Below are 20,770 nucleotides of genomic sequence, written 5' to 3' on the forward strand. Positions count from 1 at the left end.
TGATTATGAAGGCAACTGACAACAATAACCTAAGTGGATTGTTAATTAGGTAAAGGACTCAAATACAAATACTGTGTTTTAGTTGAGATGTTAAACCAAGGCCCTGTCTGTCTGCCTGTTCAGGGGGACGCAATGGATCTCGCGCCATTATTTGAAGAACAGGGAGTTCCCCCAGTATTCCTCAACCAACATCACCAAAAACCAATTAACTGTGGGACTTCGCTGTGTGAAACCGAGTGCTGTGTTTGCCTACAAAACTACAGTGACTACACTTCAAAAGTAAATCAATGATTGTGAAGTCCTGAGGATGTGGTAAGGCACTGTATAGATGCAAGTTCTTCATTTATCTCTCTTACCAGGGAACATAAGATATTTGGAATAAGAAGGGAACTAAGGTAGTTTTTTCCCCCCACACAGAGTTGTGAAAATCACTGACGCGGACATTATAAATGAGTTGTGTAGACAATTAGATGCTTTTCTGGAGCAAGAAAGGATTGAGAAACAAGGTGAGAAGATGGGTAGGAGGGGTTGATCTATCAAAGAGGGATAAGCTTGTTGACCTTAACTTGTTCTTAAAAATTCTACTGCCCCAACTGCAATGTGGAAGCAGAGATCTTGCGATGTATATTGTTGTATATCAATATACAATTTGATAGGATCCAGATCTAGGTGAAAATCAGGGCTATGCTGGTTTCACAATGCTTCTCATAGATCAAGGCAGTAGCTCTGTCACACACTCCCTCCCAGCTACTTACAGAATCGCTGTGCCACTGTTCTGCCGCTAACGTTCTCACGTCGTCTAACAGACACACGTTCCCACTGATAAACCACCTGAAGTGCAAAAAAAAAACCTTATAACAAAAATTCCAAGAGTATGAAAAAGAAACTTTAAAAAAAAAATTTTTTTATAAAAAAAGTGTACCAATTGTTTTCTGGAGAAACAGAAACAGATTGAAAAAATACAAATAGGTGTTTTCTTCAACAACCGAGTGGCTTGCTGGGTCACTTCGGAGGGCATGAAGAAGCAATCATCTAGTGTGTGACGGAATCAAATGTAGACCAGACTGAGTAGGGGCGGCACATTCCCTTCCCTAAAGGACATTAATGAACCAGCTAAGTTTTTACAACAATCCAGCAACTTTCGTGGTCATCTTTCTGGTGCCAGCCCACAAATTACCATGTTTACTGAATTCCATTTCACAACTTAACATGGTGGTGTAGCGTTGGAATTGATGAGCTCCCGTACTCACGTCGTTGGGTCACCAATGTAGCGGTTCGTGTACATCACCACTAAATAAGAGAGTTTGACTTTGACGAACTATTAACAAGTTGTTTATTTACAGGAACAAACTAATTACATCAGGTAAGATGGCTGACTGTAGGAGCACCGTGGTGTAGGTCTTGTCCCAGCAGGGACTCCACGAGGACTGAGTTTGCAGTCCTGTGGGGAGTGTGATGATGTCATCATGTTGTTCGCGTTTCCCGCACTTAGGGCGTCACGTGATGCGCGTCGTTGGCCGTTGAGGCCGAGGTTGCGAGGCCGGGCTGTGCCGGTGCTTGCCACGGGAGCGGAAGATCGCGTCGCTCCCGTCGGCTGGCCGTTGAGGCCGCAGACGCTAGGCCGGGCTGTGCTGGTGGCCGTCCTGGAAGGCCGAGTCGGGCCGGCAGCCGCCGCACGCACGTCACGTCGTACGTGACGTGACGTCAGTGCGCTAGGGTGTGTCTTAAAGGGGCAATGGCCCCAATAGGTAAGTTAAAAGGGCAACGGCCCCAAAAGGTAAGTTAAACATACAGTAAGGTAAGTTAAAGGGAATTATGTGTCTTTATGCAAGGTACAACCGGTGGTACCGCCACATGGGCCCCCCCAGAATTAGCTTTAACGAAAGTCCAAGGATGAGATGGTCTGACGCTGGTGGTCTCGGCGGTCGTGCTGTCTTGGCTTGGCGAGCGAGTTCCGAAGATGCTGCTCGTGAGGGGATCCTTACACGCGTCGTGGCGAATAAAGTGTATCCGTCAGGCGAAGGACCATGGAGACGTGCGAAACAGCAGGCCTTGTCAGAGTGACGGGCAGGTTGGGCGGACGCGGGCGATGACTCTGTTGATGTTGGAACAAGTCCTTGTTATAACGAACTCTGCAGGAACGCCAAACGTTCCAGAAGGACTTGACAGGCGAGGTGAGTGAACTCGCTGACAGGTGAGCGAAACCTTCAGGAGGCTGGAACACACAGAACGGTGCGTGCCATAGTGCTACGGCGTTAACACAACAGAGGGTGAAGAGTTACTGCGTTAACCTGTGATCGGTGAGGCTAGCAACTTTCACGTGGCTGATCGCGGCCGCAGGATGCCCATTGGACCCGTTCTTGATGTGTGCAGCTTCAGTAGACGTTTGCGTTTGTTAAAGGGAAAACTGGAGAAAGGGCAGCAACGGTCCAGGTTGTTGTTGCTTTCAGGAGAGGTTAACTCTGCCTGGAGGGTGGCAACACTTGTAACAGTTGTAGATTTAGGAGAAAACAGCCGGGAGGGCGGCACGCCTTTTGTTCACGCCGAATCGTGTAGTAGGTAACACAACCAGCAGGCTGAAGGGCTGGTGCGTCGTCGGCGGAGAAGGAGTCGTCGTTTTTCACGAGGGATGGGTCCTCGTGGTTCGCGAGGGATGGGTCCTCATGCGCGAGGAGTGCGTCCTCGTGGTATCCCCGCAGGGCGCGCTCCGATTTTGTGGGCCCGAACATGCTGTACCCCGCGCTTGGAGAGATGTATACTTGCTGTTGCTTTGGACGTAGAGGCAGACGATCCATGTGGCGGTAGGAAAGACGAGTACGGGGACCGTAAGCAAGTGCATGGTCGGTGCCGCATCGATGTTCTCGTCGAACGGGGCTTCTACCTGTATAAAGCACGAGGGAGACTATGGCTCCCTGGATTGCAGTAGCGACAGCAAAACGGCTGGTGCTTCCATGGCGTGCTTCTTTTGTGAAAATTGCTCACAAAAAAATGAACGGGGTCCGGTTGAGTTTTGTCCGTATCAAACAGGATCTACTCCAGGCTGCGCTTACCTTGCGAATACGTTCGCAAAGACGGGGTCGCCTTTCGAGGAATCAGTGTTAGGCGGTTGCTGTTCCGTGGTTGTTCGTCGGTTGTGCGTTGGTCGTCTTGTGGGAAGACGAGGTTCAGGTGTGCGTTGCTACCGTGAAAATCGTTCACGGATACGGGTTCACCAATTGTAGTGTTGGAATTGATGAGCTCCCGTACTCACGTCGTTGGGTCACCAATGTAGCGGTTCGTGTACATCGCTACTAAATAAGAGAGTTTGACTTCGGCGAACTATTAACAAGTTGTTTATTTACAGGAACAAACTAATTACATCAGGTAAGATGGCAGGTAAGATGGCTGACTGTAGGAGCACCGTGGTGTAGGTCTTGTCCCAGCGGGGACTCCACGAGGACTAAGTTCGCAGTCCTGTGGGGAGTGTGATGACGTCATCGCGTTTGTGTTGGGACGTCATCACGTTGTTCGCGTTTCCCGCACTTAGGGCGTCACGTGATGCGCGTCGTTGCGTCACTGGCCGTTGAGGCCGAGGTTGCGAGGCCGGGCTGTGCCGGTGCTTGCCGCGGGAGCGGAAGATCGCGTTGCTCCTGTCGGCTGGCCGTTGAGGCCGAAGACGCTAGGCCGGGCTGTGCCGGCGGCCGTCCTGGAAGGCCGAGTCGGGCCGGCAGCTGCCGCACGCACGTCACGTCGTACGTGACGTGACGTCAGTGCGCCTTAAAGGGGCAATGGCCCCAATAGGTAAGTTAAAAGGCCCCAAAAGGTAAGTTAAACATACAGTAAGGTAAGTTAAAGGGAATTATGTGTCTTTATGTAAGGTACAACCGGTGGTACCGCCAGTGGGATCTTAACTCATGAACTCAAGAGTTGCTCGTCCAGCAACATAACCATTCTTTATAGGGAGAGCGGTTTTGCTTGGAAATGAAGAGAAGCAACACAGAACAAGTGGAATAAGGAACTATTTAATTTATATTCTGAAGGTGAAAACACAAAAGGCACAAATATATTTTCTTTGCATTACAGTTTCCGAGTTTTAAAAAGGGCAAGTTTTAGCACAATGTTCAGGCACAATATCCCAGACAAGTAACTAGCAGGGTAGATAAAGGGGAACCAGTGGATGTAGCATATTTGGATTTTCAAAAGGCATTCGATAAGGTGCCACATTAAAGGTTGCTACGCAAGTTAAGGGCTCATGGGGTTGGGGGTAATATATTAGCATGGATAGAAGATTGGTTAACGGACAGAAAACAGAGAGTAGGGATAAACGGGACATTTTCAGGTTGGCAGGCTGTAACTAGTGGGGTGCTGCAAGGATCAGTGCTTGGGCCTCAGCCACTTACAATCTATATTAATGACTTAGATGAAGAGACCGAGTGCAATGTATCCAGTTTGCCGATGATACAAAGCTAGGTGGGAAAGTAAGCTGTGAGGAGGATACAAAGAGCCTGCAAAAGGATACAGGCAGCTTAAGTAAGTGGGCAATAAGGTGGCAGATGGAGTATAATGTGAGGTTATTCACTTTGGTAGGAAGAATAGAAAAACGGAATATTTTTTTAAATGGTGAGAAACTATTAAATGTTGGTGTTCAGCGAGATTTAGGTGTCCTCGTACAAGAATCACAGAAAGTTAGCATGCAGGTACAGCAAGCAATTAGGAAGGCAAATGGAATGTTGGTCTTTATTGCACGGGGGTTGGAGTACAAGAGTAAGGAAGTCTAACTACAATTGTACAGGGGAGACCACACCTGGAGTACTGTGCACAGTTTTGGTCGCCTTATGAGAAAGAACATACATGCTGATATGCCTATCAATTAGTCCAATAAAAGGCGACGAGTTAAGAACGTAACTGAAGGTTTTTATTGGCTAAATAACAGAGCCCACCCTCGTGGGTGATCCGATCCAACAGGGAGGAATACTAGCCAGTCAGCTACCTTTATACCTGGGCAGGTAATGGGCGGAGTCGGAGGTGGTCAGCCCAGGTATAACAGTGCGACAAGAGGCGACCTCGTGTAGTGATGTGACAGTGAGAACAATATACAGTGATAACTATAACAGTGGTTTACCACATTCACCCCTTGTTTAGATTAGAGTCCGGCGGGGTGAAGTGTATTACCAGCTCTGGTATGTCAGTCTGTCCGGAGGCTTCGTTAGCCTCTCCGATCGTCGCAGCGGCGGTGTTACATTATCCGGTGTTAAAGCTGGTGTCTGCGTAGTCGGCAAAGGCTCGTGGGGTTCCGGCATGCCGTCTACCTCGGCTGGACTCGGGGGGTTGGGAGGGGGGGGTGAGGGTGCGAGGTCTCGTAAGGAGACAGTGTCCTCCCGTCCGTCTGGGTAAGCCACATAGGCGTACTGGGGGTTGGCGTGCAGGAGGTTCACCTTCTCGACCAGGGGGTCCGTTTTATGGGCCCTCACGTGCTTTCGCAGCAAGACGGGTCCCGGAGAGGTCAGCCAGGTTGGTAGGGTGGTTCCCGTAGTCGACTTCCTGGGGAAGACAAACATTCGAGCATGGGGGGTGGTGTTAATGGCAGTGCAAAGTAGTGACCGGATGGAGTGCAGCGCAATCGGGAGGACCTCTTGCCAGCGGGAGGTTGGGAGGCCCTTAGACTTTAAGGCTAAGAGGGTGGCCTTCCATACCGTCGCGTTCTCTCTTTCCACCTGGCCGTTCCCTCGGGGGTTGTAGCTGGTGGTCCTGCTTGCTGCAATACCCCTCTCCAATAGGAACTGACGGAGTTCCTCGCTCATGAAGGAGGCGCCCCGGTCACTATGTATATAGTTCGGGAACCCGAACAAGGCGAAGAGTTTGTTCAGGCATTTAATGACCGTGTTACTGGTCATGTCTGGGCAGGGGAAGGCAAAGGGGAAACGGGAGTACTCATCAACGATGTTGAGGAAGTACACATTACGGTCGGATGACGGTAGGGGCCCCTTGAAGTCGATGCTCAGACGCTCGAAGGGGCGGGTGGCCTTGATCAGGCTTGCTCTGTCCGGCTTATAGAAGTGCGGTTTGCACTCAGCACAGATCTGGCAGTTCCTGGTCATGGTCCTGACCTCCTCGATGGAGTATGGCAGGTTGCGGGCCTTAATGAAATGGTAGAGTCTGGTGACTCCGGGGTGGCAGAGGTCATTGTGGAGGGTCTGAAGTCTATCACTTTGCGCGCTGGCGCATGTAATGCGTGAAAGAGCATCAGGGGGGTCGTTCAGTTTACCGGGCCGGTACAAGATCTCATAATCATAGGTGGAAAGCTCGATTCTCCACCTCAAGATTTTGTCGTTCTTGATCTTGCCCCTCAGCTTGTTATTAAACATGAAGGCAACCGAGCGTTGGTCGGTGAGGAGGGTAAATCGTTTGCCTGCCAAGTAGTGCCTCCAGCGCCGTACTGCCTCCACAATTGCCTGGGCTTCCTTCTCGACCGACGAGTGTCGGGTCTCGGGGCCCTGTAGGGTCCTTGAGAAGAAGGCTACCGGCCTACCCTCCTGGTTAAGGGTAGCGGCTAGGGCGAAGTCGGATGCATCGCTCTCCACTTGGAAGGGGATTGACTCATCCACTGCGTGCATTGTGGCCTTGGCTATGTCTCCCTTAATGAGGGAGAAGGCCGCGCACGCCTCTTCCGTGAGGGGGAAGGATGTGGTTTTCAGGAGGGGTCTGGCTTTGTCCGCATAATTGGGTACCCATTGGGCATAGTAGGCGAAAAGCCCCAGGGTTCTCCTAAGTGCTTTTGGACAGTGGGGGAGGGGTAGCTCCATGAGGGGGCGCATTCTTTCGGGGTCGGGGCCGATGACTCCGTTCTCTACTACACAGCCAAGGATGGCAAGGCGCGCTGTGTTAAACACGCATTTCTCCTTATTGTAGGTGAGGTTCAGCCGTTGGGCCGTACGGAGGAATTTCTCCAGATTCACGTCATGGTCCTGCCGGTTGCGGCCGCAGATGGTGACGTTATCGAGATAGGGGAAAGTGGCCTGTAGTCCGTTCTGGTCAACCATCCGGTCCATCTCCCGTTGGAAAACCGAGACCCCGTTGGTGACACCAAAGGGGACCCTAAGGAATTGGTAGAGGCGGCCATTCGCCTCGAAGGCGGTGTACTGGCTGTCCTCCGGGCTGATGGGGAGTTGGTGGTAGGCCGACTTGAGGTCGATGGTCGAGAATACGCGGTATTGTGCAATCTCATTGACCATGTCCGATATGCGGGGGAGGGGGTATGCGTCCAGCTGGGTGTATCTGTTTATGGTCTGGCTGTAGTCGATAACCAGGCGATTTTTGTCGCCGGTCTTGACTACCACCACCTGGGCACGCCAGGGGCTGCTGCTCCCCTCAATAATGCCCTCTTTCAGGAGTCGCTGCACCTCAGAGCTAATGAAGGCTCTGTCCCCAGCGCTGTACCGCCTGCTCTTAGTAGCGACAGGTTTGCAGTCGGGGGTGAGGTTAGCGAACAGGGAAGGTGGCGGTACCTTGAGGGTGGATAGGCTGCAGGTGTTACGCGGTGGGCGGTTTAACTTTCGCTGGTTGTCGACTGTGAGTGGGGGGAGGGGTCCACCGTATGCTAGGGTTACACTTTGGAGGTGGGATTGGAAGTCCAGCCCTAGTATGATGGCAGCGCACAGCTGGGGGAGTACGAGGAGTTTAAAATTTTTATACTCTGTCCCTTTAACCGACAATGTCACGACACAGTAGCCGCTGATGTCTGTGGCGTGCGACCTCGATGCCATCGAGATGCGGCTGCGCGTTGGCAGGACGGGGAGGGAGTAGTGGCTCACCGTGTCTGGGTGGATGAAGCTCTCCGTGCTTCCGCTGTCGAACAGGCAGGTCGTGGCGTGGCCGTTGACTTTGATGTCCATCATTGAGCTGGCCAGGTGGTGCGGGCGGGCTTGATCCAGGGTCACGGAAGCTAGGGTGTAGATGAGCGCGTCGTTGTCATGACAAGATGGCGGCGAAGATGGCGGCCCCCGTAGTTCACATGAGGCTCTGTTTAAATCGTTTGCCCCGCACAAAGATGGCCGCCCCTGCTGTTCCCATGAGGCTCTGCAGGCTTCGGCTGCCCCGCACAAAGATGGCCGCCCCTGGTTTTCCCATGAGGCTCTGCAGGCTTCGGCTGCCCCGCACAAAGATGGCCGCCCCTGGTTTTCCCATGAGGCTCTGCAGGCTTCGGCTGCCCCGCACAAAGATGGCCGCCCCCAGGGTTCGCATGAGGCACTGCTGGCTTCTGAGGATTTGCTTCTGCAGGCCTTGGAGAAGTGGCCTTTCTTGAGGCAGGTTTTGCAGGTCGAGTTTTTGGCTGGGCAGCGCGACCTCGGATGCTTCTCCTGGCGGCAAAAGAAGCAGCCAGCGGCCCGATCGGGGTTGCCTGATGTCGGGGCCGGTACCGGGGCTAGCGGGCCCGGTCGGATCCGTGATGCAGACGCTGAGGTAGGTCCTGGGGGCAGCGCTGTGAAGGGTGGTGGGGTGGGGGTCGGGCCCGAGTCCCAGGGTCGCGAATAGTACCTGGCAAACGCTTCCTGGTCTTGCTGGGTGGCCTCTAGGGTGAGGGCGAGGGCTTCGGCCTTGTCCAGGTCTATGTCCTTAGCTTCAAGCAGTCTTTGCCGTGTGTAGTCGGAACGTAGGCCTCTCACCAAGGCGTCGCGGACATTGTCTTCCATGTTCGCAGTAGCCGTCACCGCTTTAAAGTCACAGTTCCTGCCGAGTTGTCTCAGCGCTCGTGAAAATTCAGCTATCGATTCTCCTGGCTGTTGCTGGCGAGATCTTAAGAGATGCCTAGTGTACATGTAGTTTACCGGGCTCCGGTACTGCTGTTTCAGTAGGTTGATGGCGTCGTCGTACGTAGTCATGTCCTGGATGAGTGTATATACTCTCGGGCTCGCTTGGGCTTTCAGGACTCTTAGTTTGGATCTCTGAGGGACGACGGCTTCCTCCAGGTACGATTCGAAGCAGTCCAGCCAGTGTTTGAAGTCGTTGGCTGAGTTTGGTGCCTGTGGGTTTAGATCCAGGTATGGTGGTTTCAAGGCTTGCAGCCAAGCCGGCTGGTGTGGCCCGTTGTCTGGAGGCTGCTGTTGCTGTGCTGCTGGGTGAGCTCCTTGCTGTTGCTGTTCATTATCAGACATCTTTAAAATTTAGCCAATAAAATTGATATGCCTATCAATTAGTCCAATAAAAGGCGACGAGTTAAGAACGTAACTGAAGGTTTTTATTGGCTAAATAACAGAGCCCACCCTCGTGGGTGATCCGATCCAACAGGGAGGAATACTAGCCAGTCAGCTACCTTTATACCTGGGCAGGTAATGGGCGGAGTCGGAGGTGGTCAGCCCAGGTATAACAGTGCGACAAGAGGCGACCTCGTGTAGTGATGTGACAGTGAGAACAGTGAGAACAATATACAGTGATAACTATAACAGTGGTTTACCACACATGCCTTGGAGGCGGTGCAATGAAGGTTCACTAGATTGATCCCTGGGATGAGCGGATTGTCCTATGAGGAGATTGTGTAGAATGGGCCTATACTCTCTGGAGTTTAGAAGAATGAGAGGTGATCTCATTGAAACATATAAGATTCTGAGGAGGATTGCCAGGGTAGATGCCGAGAGGTTGTTTCCCTTGGCTGGAGAGTCTAGAACTAGGGAGCATAGTCTCAGGATAAGGGGTCGGCCATTTAAGACTGAGATGAGGGGGAATTTCTTTACTCAGAGGGCTGTGAATCTTTGGAATCCTCTACCCCAAAGGGCTGTGAAGCTGAGTCTTTGAGTATATTCAAGGTTGAGATAGATTTTTGGACTTTAGGGGAATCAAGGGATATGGGGATCGGGCGGGAAAGTGGAGTTGAGGTCGAAGATCAGCCACGATCTTATTGAATGACGGAGCAGGCTCGAGCGGCTGTATGGCCTACTCCTGCTCCTAATTCTTATGTTCCTATGTTCTTATAATGGGCTGACAGGAAATGCAACTCTGCAGAGTGAAATTGTCTCAACTTCCCTCCCTCCCCACCCCAATCTAGGGAAAAGTCTGCTGGTGTGAAAATTTCATCTTGCAAATGCCTGAAACTCATCCAATTAAGACAAGTTCAAATGTCATGGGAGAGATTCAAAGCAATGACTCCTTTGAGCTATTGATGGAGCCACTGAAATATTGCCAATTAAAGGGATGTTGTCACTGGAGAATGAAGAACTTTGTATTTCAGGCACTCGGCATCAGCATCAAGAGCTCCCAGATCAGGTTCAGTAATAGCCAGCTGCTGGGTGATGCGCTATCAACTACTGAGAAAGACTGGAAGTTAAGAGAGTAACAAACAGGCTTTTATTAGCTAAAGAACGAAGGCATGCCTCTAGTGGTCGACCGGTCCTGAATGCCTGGGGAACTGCAGAGCAGCCGCCTTTATACCAGGGCATATGGGTGGAGCCAGGGGCGGAGCCAGCTGAGGCATGCACAGACAGGTACAACAATGGGCAAGAGTGAACAACAGTGGAGTGAACAACAGTGGTTTACCACACTGGGTAAAGCTCTCTTTACTCTACCCAAACAATGTGTCTTAATGTCAACTCAGAAGAGAACCCACAAAGTTATGTGGCTTTGCTGAGATTGTCAAATTAGTGCTAATTTAGCAATAGTTTTATGCTGTGGGCCAACAGCCAAGAAGACCTCATTTCACATGGGACCCTTACAAGCAGCAGTAAAAGTAGTCTTTCAACCTATTAAATCGGGACAGGATTGAAATCAGGTCTCAGAACTGAACCACTGAAACACTTCAGTCTCCATATTGCAGTTTTTAAATCCAGCTCATATTTGTCAAAATCATGTTGGAAAACTGGAACACTTCTACCACACTCAGTACCTGCTCTGCCCAGCCTTCTGTCCTGCAGCATGAGTGCTCAAACTCCTCCAGAGGTTCCCCAGCAGGAAACAGCGACAACTTGCTCCGAATTGTTTGGATTGATGAACAATTGGGCTATTACAAAGGAAAGTTAAAACTAATGAAAAACATATTTACACATTAACTTTCTATAATTGGGAAAAATCAGATGGGGTGTCTTTACCACCCGACAGCAGTCTGGATATATTGGTGGGACTAGTGACCTTGTAGTAGCAGGAGATGCATACGTCAGGTTACTGGAAGAAAACTGCACCAAAGATTGTAACATGACAATGGCTTGCTCCCCTGATGGCTCGATTGGTCAATGCATCACCCAATGTTACACAGATCAGGTTTGCTCCCTGGGTTGCACTGAGTTAGCTAATCTCTGGCCAAGCAGCAGCCGAAGCATTACAATAGATCTCAGCACCCTTGGACAGAGGAAGAGGGGGGAAAAAAGGGAAGAAAAAAAATCTCAGCCAAGCTTCCTGCACCTGATCAACGTCTAACAAACCCCACTGGAAATCGTGTGTGTGAATATTGAGCGAGGACAGAATCAGGTTTGGCTGTGTTGCACCTACCAATGAATAGACTCGACTACCAATATTCACTGGACTTAGATGAGAAAAATGGCCACTTGGGCAAGGTACCAAAAGGTAGTTTGTGCGCGTGGAACCGCATCGCAAGACTCAGTGCCTTCAGGAAAGGAGGGAGGAAAAATTAAACGAAAAGGGAAAAAGGGCAGGGCAGTTGCCTCAAAATCAGAATAAGGACTACGTAGAAACAATTACAGGCTAGTAATCCGGCTGAGGGGATCAGATCAGAAACCCCGAGAGGAAAGCTCCAGAGTTTAACTGTCACCCAAACCAAGAGATTAAATTATAACCTGAAATAACAACAACTTGCACTTATATAATGCCTTTAATGTAGTAAAACGTCCCAAAGTGCTTCACAGGAGGGTTATCAAACAAAATTAGACACCGAGCCACATAAGGAGATAGGTGACCAAAAGCTTGGTTAAAGAGGTAGGTTTTAAGGGGCATCTTAAAGGAGGAGAGAGGTAGAGTGGGGCAGAAGTTTAGGGAGGGAATTCCAGAGCTTAGGGCCTTGGCAGCTGACGGCACGGCCACCAATGGTGGAGCGATTAAAATTGGGGAAGCGCAAGAGGCCAGAATTGGACGAGCGCAGATATCTCGAAGGCTCGTAGGAGGCTACAGAGATAGGGAGGGGTGAGGCCATGGAGCGATTTGAAAACAAGGATGAGAATTTTAAAATCGAGGCGTTGCCATACCGTGTATGTACATCAGTGAGCACAGGGGTGATGTGTGAATGGGTGTTGGTGCGAGTCAGGATACGGGCAGCAGAGTTTTGGATGAGCTCAAGTTTATGTAGGGTGGAAGATGGGAGGATTCAGGAGAGCATTGGAATTAGTCAAGTCTAGAGTTACAAAGACATTGATGAGGGTTTCCAGCAGCAGATGAGTTGAGGCAGGGGCAGAATTGGGCGATGTTACGGTCTTGGTGATGGCACGGATACGTGGTCGGAAGCTCATCACAGAGTCAACTGAAACAGTAAGTATTATAAAACGGTCTGGTTCACTTTGGTTTCTGTTTTATAATATTTACTGTTTCAGTTGACATAGGAATTTAATTTAGTTTTGAACAGTTTTTTTTTGTTGCCAACTCTACATGTGTTCTGTATTCCCAACATGCGATGGAGGGTTAACAAGCAAGACATCATTAAGGTTTAAGAAATCTGTGACTGATTTCCCAAAATTTCTGTATCAAATATATATAAAAGGGAATCAGTTTCAGTTCGGATACCACTAAGATAACAGTATATTAAATGGGAAACTATCATCTATCCTTACCGTAACACCAGTTCCCGAGATATCCAGAGCCCTCAGCTTTGAAAAGCAACACAGATACCGCAAGCCATGCTCACTGATTCTGGGGTTACCTGGTGTAGAAGAAACAACAGTGCAGGTAATAATTGGTTTCTTTTTAAGGATCCTACTGTAAGAACTCTCTGAACAAACCTACTGTTGCTCTAGGAGATGTTTGTATTTTTGAAGTTAATGGACAGCGTCCCAGAATGTTGATTGTACTTTATTCCATATTTTGTGACAGACAAAGCTGTACAACATTTTGTTGTATTTGTTTTCAGGACGTGGATGACTGGCATTTATTGCTCATCCCTAGTTGCTCCGAGAAGATGAAATTTTCACAACTGAGTGACTTAAGAGTCAACCACAGTGTGGGACTGTGAACCAGTTGGGTTTTTACAATAATATGGCAGCTTCCATAGTAATGTTTTCTTGTCCCAGCTCACAAGTTACTAGATTTATTGAATTAAATTTCACAACTTGGCATGGTGGGATTTAAACTCTTATCTTTGGATTGCTAGTCCATAACCACACTTAATCTAATCTTACAGTGTAGTTTGTACAGAGCATACATACAGTAATGACCTCCAGGTTTAGTGTATTACATAGAATATACAGCACAGAAACAGGCCATCTGGCCCAGTCCATGCCGGCGTTTATGCTCCACTTGAGCCTCCTCCCATCCTTCCTCATCTAACTATCAGCATGGCCCTTTATTCCTGTCTCCCTCATATGCTTATCTAGCTTCCCCTTAAATGCATCTATATTATTCACCTCAACTACTCCCTGTAGTAGCGAGTTCCACATTCTCACCACTCTCTGGGTAAAGAAGTTTGTTCTGAATTCCCTATTTGATTTCTGGGTGACTATCTTATATTGATGGCCTCTAGTTTTGCTCTTCCCCACAAGTGGAAACACCCTCTCTGTGTCTATCAAAACCTTCCATAATTTTAAAGACCTCTATTAGGTCACCTTTCAACCTTCTCTTTTCAAGAGAAAAGAGACCCAGCCTGTTCATCCTTTCCTGATAGGTATCATCCTTGTAAATCTTTTTCGCATCCTCTCCAGTGCCTCTATATCCTTTTTATAATATGACGGCCAGAACTGTACGCAGTACTCCAAGTGTGGTCTAACCAAGGTTCGATACAAGTTTAACTTAGTCTCCTTTTCAATTCTATCCCTCTAGAAATAAAGTCTAATTTCAATGTATGTTGAAGTTTCAGTGACTCAAGACAACATATTTCCTGAATTATTGCAAACCAGCAACCCCTAACATTACAATAATTTCAGCACAGGCCAGGGATCAAACTTCTGGTTTGTATTATTCATTACCACCGTGGACAGTGCACTTACCCACTGAATCATCCGCAAAGTCTCATAACTATAATCTAATGGCTAATTCAAACAATATTAATGTCCTTTTTTGTGACGCATGTGACTAGAAATAACCATCTCAAACTGCACTAAAGAGTCAGCCTTGGCTCAGTGGTAGCACACTCACCTCTGAGTCAGAAGACTGTGGGTTGAAGCCCCACTCCAGAGACTTGAGCACAAAATCTAGGCTGACACTTCAGTGCAGAACTGAGGTGCTGTCTTTCAGATGAGACATTAAACCAACTGGCTCCATCTGCCCTCTAGGTGGATGTAAAGGACCACATGGCACTACCCGAAGAGTTGCAGGGCAATGTTCCCTCTTATTTGTTTGCTGCACGAGCCCTATAACTGGCTGCGTGGCCCATTCAAATTTTTGTGCTTGTACGGTTTCTCCTATATAAAAGTGGGTGAGCGGCCTGCGCTGGACCTGCAGACCGCTGCGCATCCCAAGCAGCTTAGCGGGAACGTTGCTGCAGGGCAGTTCTCCAGGTGTCCGGGCCAACATTTATCCCTCAACCACCAAAAACAGTTTACCTGCTCACTGTCGCATTGCTGTTTGTGGGATCTTGCTGTGCACAAATTAGCTGCTCCGATTCCCTACAAATCAGCAGTGACTACACTTCAAAAGTACTTTGCTGGCTTTGAAATGCCTTGGGAAAAGCGCTTTATCAATGAAAGTTCTTTCTTACAGTTACATGCTGCTTTATGTAGTTCAGTACTTGATTGAATGGTGATCTGGTGAAGTCAGAATTAAACTCATTTATTTCTTCCAAAATGAAGGGGTAACAACATTTCAATGACGGCATAACAAGCTATTTTAATTCCAGTAGAAATCGCACACCATCTGCAACGGATATACTTGAAAACTATTTGTATTTTAAGAAACTGGCAAGGACTGACTCTAATCCACAAAATAAGAGCATGGCGAGATGCAAGTACAGTCATTACAAAATGTGTGCACAGTCTGTTCTATAATACAGTACAATGAGAATCAAAATAAGGAACATTTTGCCAGCACAAATACTGAACATATTGTAGTTAAACCTTTTCTACAGATCCACATAAAATCTAAAGATAGAAAAAGTAGGAATGTTGGAAATGCACAACAGGTCAGCCAGCATCTTAAAGAGAAAGGCAGGCTACTGTTGCCAGAGGGTCCCACCTAAAACATTAACCCAGTTTTTGCTGTACATATCCAACATTTTCTGTCTTTATTTTGCACTGAAAGTCTTTTTTTTAAATCCGTGTCACTGCAAAAAGTCAACCAGAGTTATCTGGAACTTCTATAAAAACTTACCAGACAGATCCAGCACTTCCAAATTCCCCAAACCCTTCTTTATCACTCGGACGGGCGCAGTCATTTTCCGAAGACCACAGTCGGACAGGCTGTTATCCCCAAGGTATAAGCAGATGAGACTGGAAGAAGAAATGGGGACAGTGAAGGCGTGCAGAGAGAGTGCGAGAAAAACCAAACTTTGTCACAACCATTTTATTATCATCCAGCGCACAAGTGACCCCATCACAAACAGGAATTAAGACAATTAGAGTTTACAGAGGAACGACATTAAAAATATGATTTGATGAAGGTGGATCATTAAGCTGGGGGTGGAGAGATTGGTTGTATCACAACATTTTACAGAGTTGGTGAGTTCTGCATCAGTAGTTCCTTGAATTTTATATCACTCGCAGCAAGTGAGAAACATAAGCACAAATGGAACTGCATTGCCTGGGCTTTGTGGGCTGGATTAAAAGGATTTGAGTGGGCCGGAAATGACCCATGGGCCGCAGTTTGGATATCTTGCTAGAGAGGACACTGCGGAAGTGTAACAGTGTTGGGCAGGTCAATCAGGATTGAATTTAAATATGAAAAGCAAATAGTTTTTGCTAATAGTTTTTGCGGATGCTGGAAATCTGAAATAAACACAGAAAATCTAGAAATACTCAGCAGGTCAGGCAGCATCTGTGGAAAGAGAAAGAGTTAATGTTTCAGGTCAATGACCTTTCATCAGAACTGAAAGGTCATCGACCTGAAACGTTAACTCTGTTTCTCTCTCCGCAGATGCTGCCTGACCAGGAGTATTTCCTGCATTTTCTGTTTTTATTTAATACTCTTTGCTATATAGTTTTAGGCAGTGTTGTTTGTTGAAGGATATTACAGGCTGGACCTATTAGGGTTACACCACATCACTACAGAAAGTTTGTTTCATTTTTAAAAAAATGAAGTAAAACTGGTTTGTTAAATATTAAATATAGCATGAAATGCATCACAAGAATCTGATACTGGCATGAAATATACAGGAGTCAGTTTCAGTGCAAGAGGTTTCATCCTTTTATGCCTCAGTTGTTTAATTTCTACTAAGAGAAATCATTAACAGCACTGGTAAGTTACAGACCCTCATTTGTACTCCAATTCTGTCCAGCAACGTGTTCACTCAGCTAGTGATTGCATTGACTCAATGGGTATCGAGCCCTGCTTTTGCCCTGGAGGCTGATCTTAAGCCGTCAAGTCATTTAAGGATTCGAGTAACAGGCAAGTATGCAGCTGAGGTGTTGAATTGGCTCAGGGTGTGGCGCAGTGCCATGAAGCATTTATTTTGCATGGAATTGCTGAACATTTCTCATGGTGGATACAACAGAAACACTAACACATAGTGTACCTCACAAGGGTTTCAGCTGTCAAGTGCATTAGGAGCTCGTGTTCATCCCCCAGCTTACAGCTCGACAGATCCAGGCACGTCAAACCACGAAAAGACTGGATTTCTTCCAACTTTTCTGACACCATCAGAAATCTGCAAGGATACAAGGCACCTTTGTAAAATGCTGGAGTGAATCTGGTGCCCATTGAGGTGAGAGATATTCATGCCTTCAGCGGTACCACTTTTCTCTCTTTGGCTTCACTGTCTGCATCAAGCACTCCCAGGTTAGCTACAGCGCAGGTTTGATACAAACTAATATTGCTCTACTTAGACCCAGCCTGATGATTGAACTAGGCACAAAGATTGGGTAAGTGTTCCATTCTTTGGCCCCAGTTCAATTGACGTTCATGTTGATGAACACCAACACTCACCAAAAAGCCGTCCCGTCAACTATCTATCCCTAGTTCCAGTTTGTAACTAAAACCCAAGTAACTGATTGTAATGGTTTTGTTTTGTTCAATTACTTTTTTTTTCAAAAAAGGATATTACTTTAGTTAGTTCTGTGGCTGTTAGTACTGAAGTCATAGAGTCATAGAGTTATACAGCACAGAAAGAGGCCCTTCGGCCCATCGCGTCCGCGCCAGCCATCAAGCCCTATCTAATCTAATCCCATTTTCCAGCATTTGGTCCGTAGCCTTGTATGCTATGGCATTTCAAGTGCTCATCCAAATGCTTCTTGAATGTTGAGGGTTCCTGCCTCTACCACCCTTTCAGGCAGTGAGTTCCAGATTCCAACCACCCTCTGGGTGAAAAGGTTTTTCCTCAAATCCCCTCTAAACCTCCTGCCCCTTACCTTGAATCTATGCCCCCTTGTTATTGACCCCTCTACTAAGGGGAAAAGTTCCTTTCTATCCACCCTATCTATGCCCCTCATAATTTTGTATACCTCAATCAGGTCCCCCCTCAGCCTTCTCTGCTCCAAGGAAAACAACCCCAGCTTGTCCAGTCTTTCTTCATAGCTGAAGCGCTCCAGCCCAGGTAACATCCTGGTAAATCTCCTCTGCACCCTCTCCAAAGCAATCACATCCGTCCTATAGTGTGGCGACCAGAACTGCACACAGTACTCCAGCTGTGGCCTTACCAGCATTTTGTACAGCTCCATCATAACCTCCCTGCTCTTATATTCTATGCCTCGGCTAATGAAGGCAAGTATCCCATATGCCTTTTTAACCACCTTATCCACCTGTTCTGCTGCCTTCAGGGATCTATGTACATGCACACCAAGGTCCCTCTGATCCTCTGTCTTTCCTAGGGTCTTACCATTCATTGTGTATTCCCTTGCCTTGTTAGTCCGTCCAAAATGCATCACCTCACACTTTTCAGGGTTAAATTCCATTTGCCACTGTTCTGCCCATCTGACCAACCCATCTATATCGTCCTGTAGCCTGAGGCTTCCCGCCTCGCTATTTACCACCCCACCAATTTTCGTGTCATCTGCGAACTTACTGATCATACCTTTTACATTCACATCCAAATCATTAATGTAGACCACAAACAGCAAGGGACCCAGCACCGATCCCTGCGGTACCCCACTGGACACAGGCTTCCAGTCACAAAAACAACCTTCCACCATCACCCTCTGCCTTCTGCCACTAAGCCAGTTTTGGATCCAATGTGCCAAGGCACCCTGGATCCCATGGGCTCTTACCTTCCTGACCAGTCTCCTATGCGGGACTTTATCAAAAGCCTTACTGAAATCCATGTAAACCACATCCACTGCACTACCCTCATCCACACACCTAGTCACCCCCTCGAAAAATTCAATCAAATTGGTCAGACATGGGCCCAGAAATTAGGATTTGGGGCTTGCCGCGCGTGCAAGCCCCCCGATGTGCACTTACCCGGCGTGCCGACAGCTGAAGTCTGGGATTGCTTGGAATTCCTGTCACTGGCCCGGTTCAGCTGTCGGCGCGCTGTGCTTGCCTGATCCAGCGGCGTAGTTAGTTCGATGTGCCGGCTGGGATCAGATGAGCACTGGGCAGCCAATCAGAGGGGAAACTTCATTCATGAGTTTGATAGTAAGAACTATCAAACTCATGAAAACTACGGGCGCCCAAAACACTACTTAAACTTCAAATAAAATTTTAAAAAACATCCCACTAATTAAATGAACTATAAATAACTTTAAAAAACTATTTTAAACAATTAATCAAATTTTTGAAAAAAATAATTTTTTAAGAAATCGGGTCTAAAAATAAACTTAGCTTACTGTAAAGTCCATAAAAACAATAAAGCTGTGGAAAAAATGTTATAATTTTAAATAATAGACCACTTACCTTAAAGAATCAAGTCCTTACGCCTCCTTTTTACATTTCTAAAAAGTTCAGGCCCTTACACACGGGCAAACCTGTCAAAAAGAAGGAAGTTCAACGCGTGCGCGCAGAGTGCTGCGCGCACGCGTTGGACCTCTGAACCCCTTGGAGGAAATGCCGGTTTCCCGCGCATGCTGAAATCCGGCACTTCTAACTGGCCCACGCGCGAGTACCCCGTCCGTACTCACGCGTTGGGACCGGAATTACTGGCCCATGATCTTCCCTTGACAAAGCCATGCTGGCTATCCCTAATTAATCCCTGCCTCTCCAAGTGGAGACCAATTCTGTCCCTCAGAATTTTTTCCAATAATTTCCCTACCACTGATGTTAGGCTCACTGGCCTGTAATTCCCTGGTTTATCCCTACTACCCTTCTTGAATAATGGTACTATGTTAGCTGTTCTCCAGTCCTCTGGCACATCCCCTGTGGCCAGAGAGGTTCTGAAAATTTGTGTCAGAGCCCCTGCAATCTCCTCCTTTGCCTCACATAGTAGCCTGGGATACATCTCGTCCGGGCCTGGGGATTTATCCACTTTTAAGCCTGCTAAAACCGCTAGTACCTCCTCCCTCTCGATGCTAATATGTTCAAGTATATCACAGTCCCCCTGCCCGATTTCTATGTCCACATCGTCCTTCTCCATAGTGAACACAGATGCAAAAAAATTCATTTAAAACCCCACCTACATCCTCTGGCTCTACACACAGTTTGCCACTTTGGTCCCTAATGGGCCCTACTCTTTCCCTAGTTATCCTCTTGCCCTTAATATACTTATAAAACACCTTAGGATTTTCCTTTATTTTGCTCGCCAGTGTTATTTCATGGCCCCTCCTCGCTCTCCTAATTTCTTTTTTAAGTATCCCCCTGCACTTTTTATACTCCTCTAGGGCGTCCTCTGTCTTTAGTCCTTTGTATCTGCCAAAAGCCCCCCTTTTTTTCCTAATCCATTCTCGTATCTCCCTTGACATCCAAGGTTCCCTGGGCTTGTTGGTCCCACCCTTGACCTTTGCGGGAACATGTTGCCATTGTACTCTCTCAATTTCCTTTCTGAAAGACTCCCATTGCTCTGATGTGGATTTTCCTTCAAGTAGCTGATCCCAGTCCACATTGGCCAGATCCTGCCTTATCATATTAAAATCGGCCTTCCCCCAATTTAGAACCTTTATTTCCGGTCCATCCTTGTCCTTTTCCATGACTACCTTAAATCTCACCGAATTATGGTCACTGTCACCAAAGTGCTCACCTACTAACACAAGAATGGAACACTTTCCGTTTTGGACACCCAGTGCTCTCGGGTCAGGCACAACTCGTTTAGGTGCAGAGTAAAGTCGTTCTACTCTGCCTCAACAATGTGCTTCAGCGCAAACCTGTTCCATTCCCCACACCAGTCATCATTAGCCTCGCTGAGCAACAGTCAATTAGTACCAAATTAGGGGCAGTTCTGTGTTGTCGGTCCCTGTCCAATAGCAAATGAATTGAGACTGCCCAAGCTTATTTCATGCAGTGGCAGCTGTGGCTCACTGGGTAGCACACTTGCCTCCGAGTCAGAAGGTCGTGGGTTCAAGTCCCACTCCAGGGACTTGAGCACAAAAATCTAGGCTGACACTCCAGTGCGGTGCAATGCTGAGGGAGTGCT

General features: G+C 47.8%; 1 protein-coding gene across 4 annotated transcripts in view; it reads right to left on the reverse strand.

Annotated features, from left to right (window-relative positions):
- Window positions 1-20,770, reverse strand: part of lrrc42 (leucine rich repeat containing 42) — a 29,168-nt gene that overhangs the window by 3,019 nt on the left and 5,379 nt on the right. For 3 of the 4 annotated variants that reach the window (XM_085982520.1, XM_085982522.1, XM_085982521.1), the window contains exons 3-7: window positions 16,787-16,918; window positions 15,427-15,545; window positions 12,741-12,829; window positions 10,853-10,966; window positions 756-831 (exon numbers count right to left, since the gene is read on the reverse strand). In XM_085982520.1, the coding sequence (XP_085838646.1) occupies window positions 756-831; window positions 10,853-10,966; window positions 12,741-12,829; window positions 15,427-15,545; window positions 16,787-16,918 (530 nt within the window). The remainder of the gene's footprint in view (window positions 1-755; window positions 832-10,852; window positions 10,967-12,740; window positions 12,830-15,426; window positions 15,546-16,786; window positions 16,919-20,770) is intronic. The other variant, XM_085982523.1, reaches the window with a different exon arrangement.

The sequence above is a fragment of the Somniosus microcephalus genome, chromosome 3 (assembly GCF_052327205.1).
Source record: "Somniosus microcephalus isolate GS21.2 chromosome 3, FLI_Smic_1.0, whole genome shotgun sequence".
NCBI classification, from domain to species: domain Eukaryota; kingdom Metazoa; phylum Chordata; class Chondrichthyes; order Squaliformes; family Somniosidae; genus Somniosus; species Somniosus microcephalus.